The 16,782-nt window shown below is 41.0% G+C and overlaps 1 protein-coding gene across 1 annotated transcript in view; it reads right to left on the reverse strand.

Moving 5' to 3' along the window:
* wars2 (tryptophanyl tRNA synthetase 2, mitochondrial) overlaps positions 1-16,782 on the reverse strand; it is a 74,846-nt gene that overhangs the window by 13,156 nt on the left and 44,908 nt on the right. Inside the window, exon 2 of the mRNA XM_043700960.2 lies at positions 2,607-2,858. Coding sequence (XP_043556895.2) covers positions 2,607-2,858 — 252 coding nt within the window. The remainder of the gene's footprint in view (positions 1-2,606; positions 2,859-16,782) is intronic.

A 16,782-nucleotide genomic window follows, 5' to 3' on the forward strand; every position in this document is an offset into this window, starting at 1 on the left:
AGGTAGGGTGGGAGGAGGTGTAGTCTAGATTACAGGAGGTAACCTGTAAAAATGCCATCCCTTATTCCCAATTCCTTAGTTTCTGCTGCATCTGTTTCCAGGATTATCAATTCCACCTTAGAAAGTCCCAGATGGCCTCCTTCTTACACATGGTTGACGATGCCCTCCAGCGCATCACCTCTACTTCACACACCACCATCCTTGAACTCTACCCCTCCCAACACAACAAGGACAGAACCTCCCCTGTCCTCACCTTCCAACCCAACAACCGCCGCATACAACGCATCATCCTCCACCACTTCCGCCAACTCCAAACAGATCCCACCAGCAGAGATATATTTCCCTCCCCATCCCTATCAGCGTTCCGAAAAGACCATTCTATCCGCAACTCCCTCGTCAGGTCCACCTCCCCCCCCCATTCCCAGCCCACACCCCCCTCTTGGCACCTTTCCCTACCACCCCCGCAGGAAGTGCAAAACCTGCACTCACACCACTCCCCTCACCTCTATCCAGCGCCCCAAAGGATCCTTCCACATCCGTCTGAAATTCACCTGTACCTCTCCCAATGTCATCTACTGCATCCGTTGCACCCGGTGTGGTCTCCTCTACATCGGGAAGCCAGGACACCTTCTTGCAGATCGCTTTAGAGAACATCTCTGGGACACCCACACCCACCCTGTGGCTGAACACTTCAATTACCCCTCCCATTCCATCCAGGACATGCAAATCCTAGGCCTCCTCCACCGCCAAACCCTTACCACCTGACGCCTGGAGGAGGAACGCCTCATATTCTGCCTTGGGACCCTGCAACCACACAGGATAAATGTGGATTTCAACAACTTCCTCATTTCACCTCCCCCAACATTGTCCCAGTCCCAAGCCTCCAACTCGGCACCCCCCTCCGGACCGGTCCATCACTGCCCCTTCTGACCTATCACCTTCTCCCTCACCTTCATCCACCTACTGCTGTCCCAGCTACCTCCCCCCAGCCCCATACCCCTCACATTTATCTCTCAGCCCTGACCCACAAACTTCACTCCTGATGAAGGGCTTAAGCCCGAAACGTCGATTCTCCTGCTCCTCGGATGCTGCCTGACCTGCTGTACTTTTCCAGCACCACACACTCAATATTCATACTTGGCCTCACAAGTAGCAAATAACATTCATGCCATAAGCATGATGTAAGGAGGTAAGGATTACCTCCAAGTAGGGGTATTCTAACCATCTTCCCTTGGCATTCAAAGGTATTACCACCATCATTCTGGGAGATGATCACCATTGACCAGAAATCTTACTGCATCAGTATGTGACTGGATATTTTGTAACAAGTGACTCACATTCTACCTCCCTAAAGCTCATTCAACATCTACAACGTACAAATCAGGAGTGTGACAGAGCCCTTTCCACTTGTCCTTCTCAATGCAGCTGAAATAATGCACAAGGAGCTTGACACTGTCCACAGCAGAGCAGTCCCCTGTTTGTTTGACACCCAATTCACCACATTCATTGCCTTCCATTACTAGTACACTATGGCAACAATGTATGCCCTCTACACTATGCACCACAACAACTCATTAAGGCTTCTCTGCAAGAATCTCCTAAAACCTGTAACCTTTACCAATTAAAAAATGAAGAACAGTCGACAAATGGAAACTCAAACTCCAAATCAAATCTCTCTGACTTGGAAATATATTCCCATTTCTTCACTACCATTGGGTCAAAATCTTGGAACTCCTTCCTTAACAGTTCTGTGGTGTCCTTTCACAACAGGAATAACAGGAGGGTATTCAAAAGGAGGCTCACTATCACATTTTCAAGGACAATTAAGGATGGGCAATAATTGCTGGCTTTGCCAGAAATGGCCAGACTACATCAACGATTAATCAGGAAAATAAGCAGCAGAGCTCAGCAGAAATGTTTAAGAGGTATATAATAAAAAAAATTGTTTCAGAAACCAATACAGTATATATTTCAGATGGTCGAGTCCAATATTTTCAGAAGAGGAGAACTGTGGTTCTCTACTAAAATAATATACAGTGAGTGAATTTTCTGAATAACACAAGAATGAACCAAAACTCATAACATGAACCAGATAGGAAAAAAGTACAATTCACCTTTACCATAAAAGCTCCCAAAGTTTTGTAATGTAATAAATACTATTTCAATACTTTGAAACGATCCCTTACGAGAAAGCTGAGGATCCAAATTCACAGCATAAAGCCTCAATCAAACCAGAGTGAGCACGTTTCAGAAGTCGAAGAAAACAGATTAAGCAATAAAATGTTCTGAAGCAGAAAAAGAAAGAATCAGCCACAAACTTTGTGGCAATCCTTACAAAAGCATCCAATTAATGGCATGAAGTTACTTTCACAATTCAAGACACATTGTAACAACCACCTGTGTGTCCAACTGCAAAAAGCTGGTTCAGTGCTGCAGAGTTTGTTTGGATCTTACAGCGCAGTTAAGTCAAGTATTTTCTTTGGATGAATATGTTATTTGTACATGTGGAATGCAAAATGTTCAATAATCTTCAGGAGGTCCACAGTTCTGCCAAAGTTAAGGGGGAGTGGGAAATAAAAGGATTTAGAAAGTTAGTTGGAACTGACCTTGGATTGTTGAAATAGGACTGATTGCTCAGGGTTAATACCACATGCCAGGAGACTGGCTGTCATTTCGAGAATGTTTTGCCTGAGTTTGCCAGAGTCTTGAGGAACAGTGATGGAGTGCAGGTCCACAATACTGTATAGAATGGAGCTGTATTCATCCTGCAGCTTCACCCAGCTCTCTATTGCTCCAAGATAGTTTCCTAGGTGAGGGACCCCAGTCGGCTGGATTCCAGAGAAGACTCGGTTAGCGACCTGCATCGAAAAGTAAATATTATGTTCCTTTATAATGTACAAGTTACTAAACAGTCAGTTGTATACCGATTAGCCCCAGATTGGTTGGATTATATCAGCACAGTGAACAAACTTGTACAGTAATCCACACATTGGTAATTTTTACATCACACATTTATTTTCACAATTCACCCTTCCTCCATCCAAAAGCATTAAGTCACACTGGAAAATAGTTTCACAGCTACCTTTCAGAAGTCACCAGCTTGACCATTTTTCATGCGTGGGTGTTGGAGCATTTTCAGGTTAACTACAAGGTACATCCATGTCATCCAAGTCCAGTCTAGCCCTCACTGACTACCTATTCCCCAGTTAGGATCAAAGAGTACCATGAGGAGCTGCAATGTTGGTTTGGGGGCCCAGGTTCAATTATATTACCAGAGGTTAGTGTTGTGATTGTAACAAGATCAGCCAGGTAGACCTCATAGAATATGTGTTCCCTAATTGGACCGGGTTAACAGCCCCAATCAGGAAGCTCTGGCTGACAGAAATAAATACGAGTGTTACAGCCGTTAATGTTAATTGTTTTGTAAACTGTATATTGTTTAATACAATTAAAAAAAGGAGGTTCTGTTCACTCTGAGAGCTGGCTCTGAGGAAGCCAGACCAGAGTCAAGTACTTTGCACGTGTAAGTCAAGGGTGACTTGGTGACGGGATACCGGCCTCTGTGGAGTTACTTCAGTTAGCTAATTTAAATGCGCAGATCCCAAATTTCATGGGCTGTAGGTTTTAGTTTTAAATCCAGAACTCTGCATTCAAGAAGAAACAATTCCATGCCTTGTACCAATGCCAAAATAAAAGATCTGTCGAATAGTATAGGGTCAAAAGTTCCTCATTCCCCAAGACGCATAGGCGATGACAAAAACTTGCCTGAATGTGCAACTTACTCCTGGAATTCTGAGGTTTAATATAATAAAAATAGAACAGGCATTTGGAAATTGACATGTATAGTCCCATTCCAGATCAAACTGCATGTCTCAAAAGCTGAAAGTATGGATTGGCTCTCAAAAGAATCCTTTTTAAAAAAATAATCTTGATTAAGATGAAGGAGGGAGAAACTTGTGTGATTAGCTCAACTCACCATTTGGAAATATTTGCTGCAGGGAGGGGGCCGAAGTTTTGATTTGAAGCTTGGCTGTCACTGTTGGGATTTCTCAGTGCAATGCTTGTTGTGAATACTTATAAACATGAGGCGGGGAAGGGGTGCAGTGGGACGCTAATTCCATGGTACTTTAACAGAACCGTGTAAAATGTTAAGGCTTTTCCACACCTCATCGAAATGGGACCATTTATAAATATAATTTAGATTGTCTTGAGAAAAAGCACATCTGGAATTCTAGTTATCATCAGGGAATGCATTTATTAAAATTTTAAGGCAGTTTAGTTGGTAAGATCTGAGTGTCACATGAGTCAAAGAGCAAAATGTGAAATTTCTCATTCCAAAGTACATAAGTTTCCCTTTCTAGATTTTAGTGATTAGCCTTCAGATCAACAAGTCACAAGATAAATATAAAATCATTTTGCATTTCATTAAATTGAATAGCTGCAGCGATTCTACATCCTGGCGAAGGCTAATTACTGAATGATGGTCTGATGTCTGAGGGAAATGAAATGGGGCAGGAACATTAAGATTTACACCTGTCACAGCCACTTGCTTCTTGTTTTATATGGTATATTTTAAAAATTTGAATCAAATTAAGTATTCCAGTGTTCCAGTGCAATAAAATTCCTGTAATATTAATTGTAACACTGTGCAGCCTTTCCACCTCACACCAAATAACTAATAATGGGGCTCACCAATGTGTTTTTGGCATTCCAGAATCACAACAAGACAAAAGTAAGCTAACTGAGCTCTTTGCATGCAGAAGATTTGACTTATTTATTGCCATGTGTATTTGGTACAAAATATAGTGATAAATGTTGCATAGTGTTGTCACTCTCCAGCATCATCTTAAAACACAAAATAAAACTAAAACAGAGAATATAAAGGCAGAAAAAAATGAAATAAAGTTCAGTTTTACAGTTCTTCTTGTCAAGTGCTCAGTCATGGGCCTGGAGTGGCCAGCCAAGAGTTCCCTTGTTGCTGGAATAGAATCACCACTCTCCAGCACCATCTTGCCTTCACCGACGCTGTTGTCACTATTAGTCATTGTTGGGCATTGCCAATACAGCCGCTACTAACTCCACCAGGTCCACACTGGCCCAAACTTGACTCTGCTACCACCAAGAGTCTGTTCTGGGTCCACCTCACTGATGCAGCTATTGCCGGGTGTCGTTAACTTAAGACTAACTTAAAAAACTATAGTAACATTAAAGTTATTGATATTTTATTTCCTGTTTCATGGCAGTTTGTAGGTCACTCATGCTATTAGAATTATACTAATAGCTTTGGTTGTGCATCCTAAAACCAGTCAAGTATATCAGTACCGCTATTTTCAGGACTCTTTAATCTGATTGTTTCACCGCTACTTCTCCTCACCACAGACATCCTGTAGAGAGGGACACTGGATTAAACATCTAAAAATGTGAAATCTCTGCTGAAAATGTCTTGGACGTGAAAAATGAAAGGTTATTTTTCCCTGAATACAGCAAAATTTGGGTATTAAAATTTCAAAGTGACCACTCGCATTTATAGAATGCTTTTCATGAGTACCCAAAGTGTGTTACCCTCAAATATTCCTACCCAATTACATTGTTGCAATCAAGGAAACATGACAGTCAATATCTGCACACCAATTCCCACAAGTAGCACATAATAATGTCTAAATAGTCTGTTCATGATTGCAGAATATATACTGACTAGGGTACCCGTTCTTTAACAAGCAATATAATTGAATCTGTTACAAAAGTGCACAACTATAGAGCCATAGAAACAGTATAGCACAGAAGGGAGCCATTTGGCCCATCTTGTCTATGCTATCACAAATACTCCCAGATGCCTTTTCTCATTCCATCCTCCTGCACACAGCCCATAGCCCGATAGCTTACAGTACTTAAAGTGCGCATCCACATACCTTTTAAAAAGAATTTAGGATGTCTGCCTCCACTACTAATTCAGGAGGTGAATTTCAGACCCTCTGCAAAAAAAAAATGTTTTTCTTCTTGTCCCCTCTAATCGTTCTGCCACGTAGTTTGAATCTATGACCCCTGGTTTTTGAACTCTCTGACAAGGGAAACCGGTGCCACCTGTCTACTCTATCTCCACCTTGTACAATTTTGTACGCCTCAATTACATCACTTTCAGCTTTCTCTCATCTAAGGAAAATAACCCCAACCTCTCCAGTCTGTCCTTGTGGCTACAATTGTCCAGCCCTGGCAACATTCTAGTGAATCATCTCTGAACTCTCTCCAGAGCAATTACTTCCTTCCTGTAATGTGATGACTGAAACTGCACACAATACTCCAGTTGTGGCCTCATCAATGTTGTTTATAGTTTCATCATTACATCACTGCTTTTGTAGTCTATTCTGCTGCCAATGAAGGAGAGCATTCCATATTCCTTCTTTACAACCGTACCTACCTGTACTGCTGCTTTAGGGAACTGTGCACTCGTACACCAAGATCTCTTACCCTTCTCAGTATATCCCAGTTTATGGTATACTTCCTTTCACTGTTTGACCTCCCTAAATGCATTACCTCATATTTATCAGAGTTGAACTCCATCTGCCACTTTCCTGCCCACTCCTGCAACCCCTTGCAGCTACTCTCTACATGGTGAATTTTTGTGTTATTTGCAAATTTCCCAATTGTACCCCCAAGGTTCAAGTCCAAATAGTTAATGTCAAAAACAATCAGCAGGGATCCCTGTGGAACAGCTTGCCATTCACAAGGGCAGCCATTAAACATTACCCTCTGTTTCCTGTTACAAAGCCAACTTCGGATCCAATTCAACACATTACCCTGGGCTTTTATTTTTTGGACTTGTCAAATGCCTTACTATGTAATTATTATGTAACTATACCTGATCCATGTAGACAACATCTACTGCACTACACTTATCGATCCTCCTTGTCACTTTCCCAACAAATACAAATCAAGTTTGTAAGGCATGATCTTCCCTTAACAAAGCCATGCTGACTACTACTGATTACTCCATACCTTTCTAAGTGACAGTTTATTCAATCTCTCAGGATTGATTTTAATAATTTGCCCATCACTGAAGTAAGACTAACTGGCCAAAAAATGTTTGGATACAAAATCCAAACTTGCTATAAAACCTCTGCAGGTCTGGCAGCATCTGTGGAGAGAAGGCAGAGTTAATATTTTGGGTCGAGTGACCATTGTTGAAAGCCTGTTTGAAGAAGATTCAATGGTCCTGGAATGTTAACTCTGCTTTCTCTCTACAAATGCTGGTAGGCCTGCTGAGTTTTTCTCGCAATTCCTGATTTTGTTGTAGGTTTCCAGTATCCAAAGTTTTTTTTAAAAATCTAATTGTTTGCCATTTCTTTGCACCCTTTTTAAACACATTTGCATTCCTACAGTCTCTGGCATCTCATCTGTGTCTAGTGAAGGTTGGAAAGTAATCCTCAGAACGTCTGCTATTTTATCTCTGACCACATTCAACATCAGAGGGAACAATCCACCCAGCCCTGGCAACTTACCTGCTTTCAAGGATTCCAATTCTTCTAATACTTCCTCTCTCATTATGATTATCCTGTCCAATCTTTCACAATGGCCCTCTTCAATTATGATATCCATATAATCCCTTTCCTTTGTGTATACAGAGACAAAATATCCTCTGCATCTTCACAGATGTTCCTTTCTTCATATCTGATAGATTCCACTTTTTCCTTAACTATCCTTTTGTTCTTATATACTAGAGAACATAGGTTTAAGGTGAGAGGGGAAGGACGGTGGTGCATATATGGAATGACTGTGAAAGATAGTGAAGACAGTTGGACAGGTACATGAATAGGAAAGGTTTAGAGGGATATGGGCCAAATGCAGGTAAATGGGTTTAGTTTCATTTGGGAAACCCGGTAGGCATGGCTGAGTTGGATGGAAGGGTCTGTTTCCATGCTGAATGACTCTATAACTCAATCCCCCCCATAAGTATTGGGCATCCTTTAATATTTAGCCCCCAGTCTTGGTCACAAAGTAACCACATTTCCACAATGACAATAAATCATACCCTATTACTTCTACTAGCAGTCACCAATTCACCTACCTTGTTGTATTAAGAGATATTGCTTTTATTTTTGCCTTTTTAACACTACTCTGTAATTTTGGTCCTGGTTGATTTGTGGACTTGTTTCTGTTGCTTTACATTTTAATTTACAGATTTTCCACCTATCACAACCAGCTTTGTTTTTATTTCATTAGAATTCCCTCTCAGATTTCTACTCCCTTAACAGCACTAGAAAATTTCCTGGTAATGATGCGAGTCTCATTTCTGCTAAGGTGCAACCCGTCCTCCTTCTATAGGCCCCACCTGTCATAGGTAAAAACAATGACTGCAGATGCTGGAAACCAGATTTTGGATTAGTGGTGCTGGAAGAGCACAGCAGTTCAGGTAGCATCCGAGGAGCAGTAAAATTGACGTTTCGGGCAAAAGCCTCCCACCTGTCATACAGCTGCTTCCAATGTCTCAGAAACTAAAAACACTCCCTCTTGCACCATTTCTTCCAGCCACATGTTTGTTTACTCTGCCTTCCTATTTCTAAACATACTTGTGCGTGGCATTGGGAGTAAACGTGAGCTTTAAAGGTATTTTGAGTTTCTTCATTGTTCCCTATATTCTACATTTGGGGCCTCATCCTTTTTTTTAAAAACTTATTCTGTTGGTTCCAATTTGGACCACAACCTCTGGCTCTTCACCCTCTCCCAAGAGAATGACTTGCATCTACTCTGTGACATTGGGAGGGACAACGTAATATCCCAGAGTGGCAAACACATGTCTGTTCCAGAAATTATCAGATCACATATCATTCGTGCCCTTCTACTCTGCTTCCACCCTCCCATCAATGTCTTCAGCTGAACCTCTTGTGTTGCCAAAAAATGGTCATTTCACACAGCAAGCTATCCTGTCATACCTTAAGGTTATTTTAAGCTAGCAGAAAAGTGAAATTACTCAAGAATCAGATCCAGTGAATCTAGGGAAGTCACCTTTGACCAATTTATCATCATTCTTTGATGGAGGAACATAGGTTGTAGGTAAAGGGGAGCCTGTAGAAATATTATACTTTTATTTCCTAAAGGCATTTGACAAGAAGCCCCTTTCCTCCATCATATTTACTGATAGTTATGCAATGTTCAGCACTGTTCATAACTCCTTTGCAGTAAGACTTGGAGAACATTAAGGAAAATTATTTTCTCCACATAAATTCCAAGCAACAGCTGTGCCAAAACTACTGTGAATTTAACCATCTCCTCTTGACATCAATGGCATGACCACCATTGAATTCCACACCATCAATATCCAAACCAATAACTGAACTAGACTAATTGTGCCTGCAAAGGCAAGTTGAGGCTGAGAGCTTGAATGACAGAGGGATTATGTGCTCATGAGAAAGAGTGATTCTGTGTGATTGTCTACTTTGTATACGTGCGTGTGTGTCTGTGTGTTAGTAGTGATTTCATGTATGAGAGAGTGTGACCGTGTATATTCGATTGTGTGCTTGAGAAAAAGTGAGTGAGAATGTTTGTATATGTATGTATAAGCTTCTGTGGAAAGGGATTATTTCTGTGTGAGAGGTGGTGATTTTATGTGTGAGAGAGAGAGAGAAAGAAAGGAAGGAAGGGAGAGGGAGTGTATGAGTGAGTGATTGTGTTGTGTGTGAATGTCTGCATGTGAGTACGAGTGAGTGGAAGTTAGAGCGTAAATCAGTCTGGGAGCCAGATGCACTTACGTACACATACAGACTACCCCTTCTCATGCTCCCTGCCAAAGAAGTATCAGCTGGTAGAAGAGGACTATACAGCTTTTCAGGCAACCTGCTCCTGAACCCCACTAGGATACAAAATCTGCCAACACCAGGCTGGAGCGTGCACCACCAGAGGTTAAACCCAACAACTTAGCTTGGCCCCAGTCCCATCCCCAGCTGGTGATCAGGACTCAGGGCTTAGTCTGTTTCGTTTTATTTCTCAACTGAAAAGGCAAAAAAAAAGGTTTACTAGACAGCTCTGCTGCTTGGCACTGATTAATGACCAAATGTATTTGTTATTAATTTAATTGCATTTTTGATTTATTACTTTGGAATTTTATTTTCAGAAGACAATGTTTACCGTAGTACAAAACTTTATCTTTCTGAAATGTTCTCTCTGGATTCCAAATAAGAGAAAAATTGAAATATGCCTCCCCCACTATGGTTGGATAAGCCTGCTATACACCAATCAGGAAGCAGAGGGAAGAGGCATACAAAAAGAGGCCCGTGTTAAAACAGTAAAGGGCAAATGCTGAACCAGGGCTGAAGAAAGTTTGTTCAGCATATAACTGAAACACAGTTCCTTTTGTTTCAGATACAGTCAAATATAATTATAACAAACTCTACCACAATTCTCTTCTTACAACAAGGCATCTCACTGGCCCCCAAAGTGGTTTCCTGTAGTCAGTAAAGTTCAAACTTTAATAATATACCTCCACAAACAACCATTTGCCAATCCATCACTGAATTAATGAAGAAATTTGACTGTACACCACAGTTTCAATGCCAGCTTTCAATAAAAAAAATCCAATAGTCGAACTACTTCCTTAATGTAACAGAATTTGCTCAACACTGGATTAATAAAAATGTTTAAACTTGATGTGACAAATACACTGACTTCTGCAATTTTTCAATGTGCCTTTTTCTTACAGTAACATGACTGGAAAATGTAAACCACAGAAGAAAACTTGTTGTTATGACTGGTAGAGTAAAATATTCTAGGAGAAAGTGAGGACTGCAGATGCTGGAGATCAGAGCTGAAAATGTGTTGCTGGAAAAGCGCAGCAGGTCAGTCAGCATCCAAGGAGCAGGAGAATCGATGTTTCGGGCATGAGCCCTTCTTCCTGAAGAAGGGCTCATGCCCGAAACATCGATTCTCCTGCTCCTTGGATGCTGACTGACCTGCTGCGCTTTTCCAGCAACACATTTTCAGCTCTAGAATAAAATATTGCCCATCTAATGCCTAGTGCTCTCCCGTGCTGAGACAAAAACTATGGTCTCAGTTCCCTCCAGGGTGAGACACTGGTCTTCACTAAGTCACTGGAGAGGTACCAAGTTGAGATGAGGTACATCTTCACATCCAAGAACGAAAGGTTAAAACACCCAACTGACTGATTAACACTTTACTCTTGCATTCACTGACAATACAGGTACAAAAGCAGAGGTGGTCTGCTTAAGCAGCAGCATTTTGCCATGGAGTGAGAGTGTGTTTAGTTTGGGGGAGGTATAAATTTAGAAGCAGTAAAATAAATTTCTTATGCATAAAGTTGAAAATCAATTATGTAATTCACTGCTTGACCTACACATTTAATTTCAATATTCACTTTTATAAGTGCACTGTTTATTCTGTCTTAAAATGCAAGAGGGTGACAGAAGTTAAAGCTATGTTTCTACTAAGTGACAAGAGAAGTGCAGTGAAATTACCAAGCATTTTGAAACAATGCTCTTGGGAATATAGTTTCTGCATTTCTCATTCTAAAAGTCATGACATCAAAGTGACCCCTGCTGATCAAAACAACTTGCACGTATAGTCAACCTTTAATCTTGTAAAACATATCAAGATGTTTCATAGGAGCATTATCAAACAGGGTCAAATAATTTAAAGGCCATGTCTTTCATTTTGTGCTTTTTAAAGTTGTGGACTGAAATGAGAAAGAACTGCTTTAAAACGAATGATTTAAAGGATTGCTGCAAAAATCTATTAAGTTGATATATATGGCAAGTATTGTGTAAACAACTGTTTGAACAAGTTGTAATTGAAGTTTGAGTGGTAGATGAACAGGAACTAATAGGCTGTGTACTGGTGCAGCTAGATGGCATCACAAAAGTGGATTGGTCCACGACTAGAGGCCACTTATCGATGGCAAAAAGCCTTTTCTCAGGTCAACAATCCTGTGATTGGTCCTCAGGCAACTGAACAGCTTGGGACAGGTAACAAGATACAGAGAGAAATGATCTGATTACCAACAACTGAGGAGCTCTCTCACTTCTCTGCAGTTAAAACCCACTCTAAACTTGAAGAAAACCAGTTTCTTTCCTTTATCAGTTGTTTTAAGTTGTGACATTTAATTGGTAAATTTCCAGAGAAAGATGACTGAAAAGCAATATTCTGACTAGCGTAAAAATAAGAATCATCTCAGCAACATGTGAATAGGAACCATTGAACTGCCTTCCCAGTTTTCCTACATCCATAACCTACTTTTGCTTGCATGCAAGCATATATGTGTTTAAACAGGATCAGAATTTTAATTTGTCGTATTACATGCTGATTTTTTATAACTGTTTACCTGGAGTGAATGCCTAATTACTTATAGTAAATCATGCTAATCTTGCTTTCTATCAAATGGATTTGGAAATTAGGTTGAATAGGCAACATTTTAAAATATTTTGTCATCTTTAATTTTTGTAACAATTCTGGGAGCAGTGGCAGTACCATAGTGACCTATGATAATGGGAGGATAATGGGGGAGATGATCAATAGCTTGGTTAAAAAAAGGTAGGCTTTCAGAAGCATCTTGAAGGAGAGCTTGTCATGCAGAGAGGATTAGGGAGGGAATACCAGAGTTTAGAGTTTGAGCAGTTGACACAATAAACCACAACGATGCAACCAATAAAACCGATTCATGTTGCTGATGTGATGCTTACATTAGTCAGGATGTTGTTTTCCAGTTGCCTTTTGCTGGATGTTTCCATTGGTTTACAAGAGATACAAGGTAGTTGGTTTGCTTATAAAATATCTTCTGAATTATCAATTAAGAGTCACAATTTAGAACAACATTGCCTGAGGTCAGAAATGGAGCAAAACAGCAATCTCAGAGAATTGTAGGGATAAAGGTGGCTATTGTAACAAAAGGGGGTGGAATGGGATAAGGGCAGAGGACCAGTGTGACTAGGAGTCCTGCTACTGTCCTCCCACCAAGTAGGAGGTGTCAAAGAAGAACTTGGAGAGTAAGGGGTGGGAGGGTAGCAAAGGAAGGAAACAATTGAAGCAGCAAACAGCTGAGCCTTCACACTCCTCAAGCAGAGGGACAACTTTGGAAAATGCAGTTGGTGATGAAGTCCCTGAAAGAGGAGGAGGTCAGAAAAGGACAAAACCACCTCCCCCACGGGCAACCAGAGGCCACTCCCTGCTAATATGAATGACAAGGAGTGCTGCTTTTAGACAAAAAACAAATCAGGACAATTTCCTTCACTCATAGCAAGTGAGATAATTTGTGATCACTACGGGGATACAGGAGAGGACCCAAGGATTAAAACTGTAAAAGACAAAAGGCAATGGTAAGCAACAAAAACCTGTGTATGTTAATGCAAACGATTCCTATTCTACATAGCATTAGAACAACTACACAGTGTGCTTCAACTTTGGGTTACCGGACCAAGGTTAACATCAATCTGCTGTTTCTGCAGGGATGTATGGGATCCCCTCAGCTCCTACAGACTATGGTCACACTGGTGATCTCATCGGCCACGGATCTGTTCAGGAGAAATTGAGTCATGTTCCTCCGGCCTCGGTATTCTGTTGTGGGAATGCAACTTCACCGTGGGAGTGGTGGGTGAGTACCTCCTTGCAGCTAACGTTTTGTTTAAAAACTCTCCACTCCAGTTCATTAATGTGTATAGTTCAGCTCAAAGCAGCTAGACATCTTTCAGCAATTAGCTTGATTCTGGGACGATCCAGCAGGAATGACAGCAGACTACACACCATGTCCAGACTCCTTATGGATTGACAAAAGGTGCTAAGCCTTGTGGTGTCTTCAGCACCCTGGCAAATGCAGTCCAGATGCACCTAGGTGAAGCCAGATGGATCTAAGTCTATTACACAGACTTCCTATTTATGACCCTTATATTTAGTTACATTCACCAACATCAACCCAATGTTCTTCTCTGATCAGAGTCCCTGTTGGTTGACTGTTACCTACAGGAAGATCAGAGGGATGGCAGTGGTCCTGGAAATTGAACAGAAATCTTCTGACTCCAGAAAACATTGAGGAACTCAAAAGGGCTTTCAAAGGTTGGAGCACACTACAAACCCTCTTTGAATTTCCAGGATTCAGGTGGGAAGCCATTAAGATGAACATCAAGACGTTCTTCATCCTCTAAAGATGTTCAGAAAAAGCTGTGGCTGCACTCTTTTGGGACTGATGTTAAGGAGGATCCTCAGGTGGGAATGGGCCAGCAAGGTTCACTCTATGCATTGGAGACTTTGAAGATCACCTGATAGTCCAGTGTCCATTCTGTAAAGCAGGATGAAACATGCTCACATTCCCTCTGTCACAATAAGACAGAAACTCTGTGATCAGCAGTCTGAAGGAAGAAAATGCCTCATAAAGTCATTAGAGTTTGGTCTTTTTGAAGTTCAAAATCATTTTATACTGGATTGTTAAAACCAAGCCTGCCTCCCAGTCATTCCTGCCCTTCATCATGGACACCTCACACAGGGGAGAGTCTAAACATAACTCTGGATGAGCTGATTAAGGTCTTTGTGTAAAACTCCCAGAAGTGAAAACTTACCAGTTGAGTTGTATTAATCCCTTTAGGCCAAGACCTTCTCAATGTGTTCCGATATGCTTCTGACTTACTTCTAACCAGGAAATGTAGCATTATCCTCATCTACAACCAGAAAGGGTAAGAGGGAGGAAACTAGAAATTGGTGACCCATCTTACTGCCAGACGATTCAGGTATGGTCTGTGGTTGGTGATTCACCCTGAACAGACCTGCACTGTAACAGGCAATGCAGGGCCAATATGCCATTCAGGGGTTGAATAACAGCTTCATCAACCTAGATCAGAAGAAGGCCTGTGACAGAGCACTGCACATCTACATAATGGAAATATGCTCTCCAAAATGGTGCTCAGAAAGAGAATCTGCAATTGAATACAATTGTTCTGCATAAACATCAGAAAACTGTGCAGATTCAAGCAATGTGTGGAAATGAGACAACTTTCTGATCAAACCTGGACTCAGGCAGAACTTCCCTCCTTCCTCTCTCCTGTTTCTATGTCTTGCTAATGGTGACCTTACTTTGTGCACCTCTTGTGCAGCCATAACCTTGGAGCATGGCTCTGTGTAAGCACCCTATGATCTGTATGCTCTTGTTTGCTATGATCTGACCGTACTGCTCGCAAAACAAAGCTTTTCACTGTATTTAGGCATATGTGACTACAATAAATTAAATCAAAGTCAAAATGCCAAATCCATCAGGAATGATGTGAAGGTTAACAGTGGCGACTATCCAAGATAATAAAGGCACTCAGATCAAAGTCTCACTGTACGTGAGTGACATCACTGCTTAGATGCATAGACTGATTAACATCCATAATGGTTTGAACTGACTTTGGAAGTCAGCAGGTAATATCCATGAAGTCTGGCAGGGAAAGAATATGGTGGATCATGACAGTTGGTTCCATGAGCACACTGCCAGAGTCACTTGATAATCTCATGAATTGACAAAGAAGCACCAAGACGTGGCTTGGGTGATGGTGTGAAAGAACATACTCATCAGATCCTTCCAACACATTGCTTGCGAGGTGGTTATGGTTGGGGAGAAACTGTTGTCCACCTTCTCATGGAAAGGACATTTACAAAAAAACATCTCCAGACATCGGGAGACAGAATCAGAGATTTTCATTGAGGTTCACAATAAACAGTGCTGTGATGCAAGTCTTTATCCACTTTGGGCTGTTTCTAAGAATGTACACCAAAACAAGAATCTAGATAAAAGATGCTTTTTGGTCTGCCCAAAACCTAGTCTTTCAGTGCAGAGAGTTGTTCTTGACTGGTGCTGCAGACGTGCACAGCCCAAGGTCCAGGAATACATGCTGAGGGACACACTAATAGTTGCGGCACCTACACAGAGGCTCAATAAGGAAAGGTTGCTGCCTAAGGCCTTTCAGACATAGTACACCAATGAGCTGGAACCTGGAGAACCCATTAGGCTGTGTGTCTTACCAAGAACGTACATTCTGAAACAAGAGTACCAAAATCTTATTGAGACACCTCAAAGTGTAACATGATTTTTAGGTAAACGTTTTATTTTACTTTCATAAGTTCCAGTTTAAAATGTTAATGTCCTCTGGCTGCACACATCATGTAAAATGCAATTTGTAAATAGTAAGAGTATTATAATAATATTAAGTAGAATATGCTATATGGAAACAATTAACTTCATTGTAAATTTTGTAATATTTTCTACAAATCTTGTAAATATTAAATATATTTTTGGAAAATAAGAGATCAGAAACTCAGTTCAGGGTCGAGATTGTGCAAAGTGTTGTTCACCTCACAGAATGCCAAAAGCAAGGGATGAAGTTTATTTACATGGGCAGGTTATATCTTCATTATTTCTGGTCAGATCAAACAATGTCAAGTGCTTACTATTTCTCAAGCTTCCAATAATTTATTCCATGGATAGTACAGGAGATGTATTAGCTTCTCTTAGGCTATTACACTTTCACATCCTGGGAAGTGTTGCTGAACAAAGAGACATTGGAGTGCAGGCTCATAGTTCCTTGAAAGTGAAGTCGCAGATAGATAGGATAGTGAAGGAGGCATTTGGTATGCTTGCCTTCATTGGTTAGTGCATTGAGTATTGGAGTTGGGAGCTCATGTTATGACTGTTAGGCCATTATTTCAGCCACTTTTGGAATATTTTGTGCAACTCTGGTTTCCCTGCTATAGGAAGGATGTTGTGAAACTTGAAAGAGTTCAGAAAAGATTTACGAGGATGTTGTCAGGATTGGTGGG

Source organism: Chiloscyllium plagiosum, unplaced genomic scaffold (assembly GCF_037043375.1).
Source record: "Chiloscyllium plagiosum isolate Xiang-an unplaced genomic scaffold, Cpla_swu_hap1 HiC_scaffold_12, whole genome shotgun sequence".
NCBI lineage: Eukaryota > Metazoa > Chordata > Chondrichthyes > Orectolobiformes > Hemiscylliidae > Chiloscyllium > Chiloscyllium plagiosum.